The sequence below is a fragment of the Ruditapes philippinarum genome, unplaced genomic scaffold (assembly GCF_026571515.1).
Source record: "Ruditapes philippinarum isolate M1 unplaced genomic scaffold, ASM2657151v2 ctg1388_1_1_1_1, whole genome shotgun sequence".
NCBI lineage: Eukaryota > Metazoa > Mollusca > Bivalvia > Venerida > Veneridae > Ruditapes > Ruditapes philippinarum.
In genome coordinates this window covers 56,113-62,538 of record NW_026853097.1, presented here as the reverse complement: position 1 = coordinate 62,538, position 6,426 = coordinate 56,113, and the positions used below count along the sequence as shown (strand labels likewise).

The 6,426-nt window shown below is 32.7% G+C and overlaps 1 protein-coding gene across 1 annotated transcript; it reads right to left on the bottom strand.

Moving 5' to 3' along the window:
* Positions 1-2,540: 2,540 nt before the first annotated feature.
* On the bottom strand, positions 2,541-6,141 carry LOC132733887 (neurotrypsin-like). The gene is made up of 5 exons (XM_060720618.1): positions 6,137-6,141; positions 5,023-5,180; positions 4,146-4,302; positions 3,389-3,558; positions 2,541-2,755 (listed from the first exon to the last, which is right to left on the bottom strand). Exons 1-5 carry the CDS (start codon positions 6,139-6,141, stop codon positions 2,541-2,543), a joined length of 705 nt encoding a protein of 234 aa, XP_060576601.1.
* Between the last annotated feature and the right edge of the window lie 285 nt (positions 6,142-6,426).

Here is a 6,426-nt window from a genome sequence, read left to right as displayed (position 1 = left end):
TACCCTTTGAAAAAAAGAAAAACATGAAATAATGTGATCATTCTGAAACATAATAAAAATTGCAGAGTCGATTTAATTGAGTCTGTTAATGAGTAAGACATCCATTACGCCCCACTTAAGCAGTATTAAATCTTCAACTTAATGTGTTGGAATTGATCCTGAAGGACCAGACAAAATATAGCAAAACTGAATCACAAATTCAAAGAAAACCCCGCCATCACTCAATCTCATTAAAATCAGATCATCGTTTTTGCTCCGTTACTCTTCGCTACGTAGAGTAGGGTAGTGAAGCGACAGTTAGGATATGATTTTAATGAGATTGGCCATCACTTATATTAAAATGATATGAAAAGCTTTGATAAATATGCCATTTTCTTAATGTAACAACAAAGTTGTTTAACAAAACTCGATGAACTCTTGTACTTTCTTCTATTGGAAACAATTCTATCCTCTTTTATATATTTAATATGTATTCGACATAAGTTAATTGTGATTTTGTTAAATGTTTTGACAGCATATATTAAACAAAGACATTAAAATATTAACATGGAAAGGAACCATTTAAATATAAACGAATAACTTCTAAGTCAACTCTGTTTTATATACGCAGGAAAAGAAGCAGTTAAATACCAAAAGTTCAAATAATGGTATCATTTGAGCTCTTGTAATTTATTCAATGTTTAAATATTTGAATTGATGTAAATATGGTAACCTGTACAGATTACTGCTGCACCATGGGTGTACAAACAATCATTATCTATATTGTACGAACAATTGTTGATATGTGATTCATTTCCATTGCATTTGAGATTCGAAATGAAAACCGGACCGTTGCCTCCGGTATCTTTGTAAAACCGATCTGCTCTGTTTAAGAAAAAAAACATACATTTATCTCTGTCATTGTGAATAAATCAAATAAGCAAACAAACGCAAAAACAAATCTTAAATGATCCGGATAAAACAAAGGCTTTTAATATGCGGTGTATGTTGCAAATGGAATTCTGAATAAGGTTTTTGCAAATTTTGCTATGTGTATTTTCTTCGTCAATACTAGAGTTTGAATTGTATTGTAGTCTATATGTGTTTGGTGCCAACAAATTTGATTTACGATCATTCGTATGTTACTTTCTTATATCGTATGAGATCAGAGAATAAAAATTTTAGTTAAATATTTTTTTTCAAAAATGTTCGACTTAATGATGTAACAAAGATAAATGCGTACTCTAATCCGATCATGTTACAAATGACGTTCGCCTCTGCTATGGTAAAATTGTCACTACAAATAGTCCCCCAAATACCATCGACCTTGATCTCAACGCGACCTTCGTGAAGATCATAATTGCTGACAAGTTTCAAATCAGTTATGTTTAATGGATACGCTGTAATGAAAACATCAAAAAATGCATAAAAATGGCTGAGTTTGTAATTGTACTTTACAAGCTCAATTAGGAAGTATAATAATAGAGTGCTGTTAGGAAAATAGAAATCTTAAACTTTTATTCTTGTATATTTTATGCCCCCACAAAGTGGGGGGCATATAGCGTTGCACTTGTCCGTCCGTCTGTCCGTCCGTCCGCACGTCTGTCCGTCCGAACGCAACTCCTCTTAAACCGGATGACAGATTTTGCTTAAACTTCCAAGGATGAACAACCTTAATGTGTAGATGGCAGTAAAGAAAGGAATTTTCGCTGCGACCAAATTTACCATAATAATGGCCCTTTGTTGATGTTTTCACTATATACCATATATATGTTGTCAGTGGGGGCATCCGTGTCCTTTGGACACAGTTCTAGTTTTATATATTTTGTGCATGTTTTTTAAACTTTTTTATCATTTTATTGCAATAAAATCATTTTATTGCATAACATTTGAGTCCATGCCTGTATTACACAATGAGGAATTTACACTTCGTCGTAATGATTACATTGTGTTTTGCTTTGAAAATTCAATATTTTCAGTATATTCAGTATTTTAATTCATATCTAGCAAGTTGGTGAGGCCATATACTAAAAGTAATGCATAAATGTACACAAATTGCTTAGTTGGCTTGATACTAATAAAGTCCTGGCACAATGCACTACGGAGCAATTATTCATGCCTGTATATTTTATATAGTTGATAGACAGTATAAAAATGCCTACATATGTTCGACAATTCGTTTTCGTCTGATATAAAACAAAAAAGTAACAAAAAAAGTAAGAAGAGAAAAAGTACACATTTTGTAAAGCCAGAACTCGAGTGGTTAAGGTCGTTGATTTCAAACCACGATAGCTTACGGAACGTCGGTGGTTCTACCCAGGTGCCCGTTCGTGCCTGAAATAATGCACGGAAGGGCACTTGAGGTCTTCCTCCACCAGTAAAGCTGGAACGTCGCCAAATGACCTATACTGTGTCGGTGTGACGTAAAACCCAATTAAACAAACAAACAAATATTCGATTCTGTATGACCATCTTTAACTTTTGATTGTTGAAACATTTTAGCACAACTAACATGACTCTCACAGTATTAACCAACGTGACTCTCACAGTGTTTTAAAATTTCAGCATGCATTTAATAATACAATGTATGTAAAATATACAAATATAAGTAACGTACAATATTTTGATGAACATTCATCATTTTGCAGCCAAGTCCCATTTTCAAGACAATCAAATGTTATTTTTTCTGGTTGATAGCCATCGTCGCACTTTGCAGTCAGTACAGTACCATTAAAAGAATCAAAAGATCCAGAGTGTATTGTCGGTTTACCACAAGCTGTAAACAAAATAATATTAAGTTTTAGATGAATATAAAATTGTTTTATATGTGTATGAGAGAACGTTAAAGGTGAAACATTTACCATGCTCTCTAGCACCGGCTTAAACGTTATTCAGATCTCAAAGCTCTTATTAATCCTTTAAACTCGATATATTGGAATTAATAAGGATCAAAAAATATTTCAGAAGTTTTATATTTGGTTCAAGATTACATTTATCAAAGGAGGCAATCAAAACAAACAATACCCGAATAATTACAGAGCATTTTGATTTTGATATTCAATATATTGGAAGCAATTATCACTAAGGATCAAAAAAATATTTCAACAGTTTAAAGTTTGGTTCAAGATGACCTTTATAAAAGTCATACATAACAAATGACACCAGTAACAATTCCAGAGTGTTTTGATTTGAATAAGCAACTTTTTAAAAAAAAAACAGGAAGTGCCCTGCTGAAGACCAATGCATATTAGCCAACTAATTCATCACCATATTTATTTATAAGGAACTCAGCAAGTCACGTTTATGTATCGGTTTGTAAATAATGTTAGTTGACCTGTATATGTTTGGATATAAAAGGCATTCTATCAATGATATAATACAAGAAAATGAAGATGAAAATAATACTTACGTGTACATACTAACGAAATATCATAACTGTGAGAGCAATAGTATCGAAATGGGGGCAGAAAACTACACTGACTTATATGAGTGTTTGTAGCAGAGCATCCAATACGACCGATGTATATAGATCCTGTTCCTTGTTCGTAAACAGAAATACGCGGAAAGTAGTGCGTCAATCTACAATTCAATACATTCCACCATCATGAACATATGTAACTAAGAGTACTTATATTGGAAACAAGCTATTTAAATCCGGCGAGCAGAGGTAAACATTAAATTTCAATTTCAATTTCTTTTAGCATGTTTCCATTTATTGTCAATTTCCAAGAATTTCCCATTATTGATGTTCATACGCGTAACAAATGTCGTCATAAGAAATCAAAATTTCTTGTTATATATTTCAAAGTAGTTTGTATTTTTAGACGGTGTCATTTAAAGATTACTTCGTACAAATATTAATATTTTATGATATTTTTGAAATTGATAATTTGTCGATCATTTTATCACGACTGTCTAAATTTTCAATTGACTGATGAACACTTAAACATTAATTTTAACTTCCTTGTATTTAACACATTTAGAAACAACATTTCTGTGCGATAGCAAAGACATTTTTGAGCTACCTAATTTTTAACACGTATAAAAAATCGAATGGAGTACAAAATATGAAATTTGTTCTGAACATTCCAACGCTATATTTTATTCACTACATTTTGTATTGTAGTTTAGAACATTCATATTTTCTATGATACACATTAACTTACTTTAAATCCATTGATTGACATAATGTGTCGTCATCATAAGGTCCGATGTATGTACTGCAAACAGTTCCCCAGCCATCGTTGATATTGACTTCAACACGACCGTCGTATGGACCTGTTCCCCCGACAAGCCTAACATCTGTTATATTATAAGGATATTCTAAAACAAAACATAAAGGGTATAAATAGATTACATTAAATTTTCATAGAGGTTCAAGTAATTTCGATAATTATAATGATTTTGAGAGGATGATTTTGAGAGAATCAATAGTGGTATTGTAAATAAAGTTACTTAGAGTACAATATGGATTTGATATGAATTTTTGTATATGTATGTAAAAACGAGACTAAATGGTGTTTGATATTTTTGGTTTGAAATAAAAATGAGGCTGAAGGCTATATTGGGTATCATATAAGTTAAATGTGATTTTCTGGACTATAAAAAGGAAAACGCAAAGCTAAATTGATGAGATTTGATCCAATACTGATTTTAAAGTAGCGAGATCACATTGTGAAAACGCTGAAAAGTGTTTGTTTTAATGAATAAGGAGAGGGATATCAGCGTTTTTGTAAATTATTGCACCGTTCAAAGTCTAATGTGTTGAGATAAATTTGATGATCAATAAACTCTTATTATTATACTAAAACAGATAGTAGAGACTTCAATGTACAATCTACAACTTCAAAGTTATTTTCAAATATACTCCAAAATATACGTTGACAATTGAAATTTTAGAAAGAAAGTCTCATTATTTTTTGCAACTCTATAAATTAATTTATCTCTTTAGCTAATTTCATTGCAATTGTATTGTATATATATATATAGCTCCTGTACAGAAAACTATGCAGACATACAAACAGAACCATTTACAGAACTTACTGCACTCAACGTAGATTGGATAGATACTCGAACACGTTTGACGAACATCGTATAAACATTCGTTTATGTGTTCCTCCGTTCCTATACAATCGAGTTTGTCTAAATGATAAAGGTTTAAAGTGCTTCTTAAACGATTCCCAGAATAGTACTGCCAGTAGCTGAAATCAAAATAACAAGAATTTGTAACAGAGTTACCAACGTCCCCCGCCCCGGGAGTTTTATATGAAGCATAAAATTATGCTATTTCAAAAGATTGAGGTATGGATCTAAGGACTTTCAGTCCAAAATTATGATCAATGCTAGATCTGCAAATGTAACAATAAATTTGTTAAAAAAATAAAATGAAACACGGAATTTAAAAATCTATCATGTTAAGCTTTGACCTCTAAGTGTGACCTTGACCTCGGAGGTAGGGGAGCAGGTGTTGTGCATGACATAACGTCTTATTATTGAGACTATTTGTGCCAAGTATTTTCAAAATCCCTTGAACTATGAAGAAGTTATAGATTGAACACAAAATATACCCTATAACAGACTATGTAAATCTTTGACCTCTAAGTGTGACCTTGACCTTGGAGGTAGGGACACAGATGTTACGCATGACATATCATCTAATCATTGTGACTCTTTGTGCCAAGTATTTTCAAAATCCCTTAATCTATGAAGAAGTAATGGACGGGACAAAAAATATACCAAATAACAGACTCTGTTAACCTTTGACCTCTAAGTGTGACCTTGACCTTAAAAGGTTGGGGTGCAGGTGTTGTACCTGACATATCGGCTTATTATTGTGACTATTTGTGCCAAGTTTTTTCAAAATCCCTTGAACTATGAAGAAGTTCTAGATTCGACACAAAATATACCCTATAACAGACTATGTTAATTTTTTACCTCTAAGTGTGACCTTGACCTTGGAGGTAGGGATGCAGGTGTTGCGCATGACACATCCTCTTATTATAGTGACTATTTGTGCGAAGTATTTTCAAAATCCTTTGATCTATGAAAAAGTTATAGACCAGACACAAAATATACCCTGTAACACACTATGTAAGTATTTGACCTCCAAGTGTGACCTTGACCTTGGAGGTAGGTGGCCGGCTTTTGCGCATGATACATCATCTGATTATTGTGAACAATTTTCGCAAGTATTTACAAAAGTCCTTCATAGATAAGAAAGTTATGGACCGGACACGACATATACCCTCAAATAGACAATGTTGACCTTGAATGAGCAAGTACGACCTTGACCCTGAAGGTACGGGTCTGGTTGTTGCGCATGACACATCGTCTTATTATAACAAACATTTGTGCCAAGTTATCTCAAATTCCTTTGATAAATGAAAAAGTTATGGACTGGACACGAAATAAACCCTGTAACAGACTATGTTAATATTTGACCTCCAA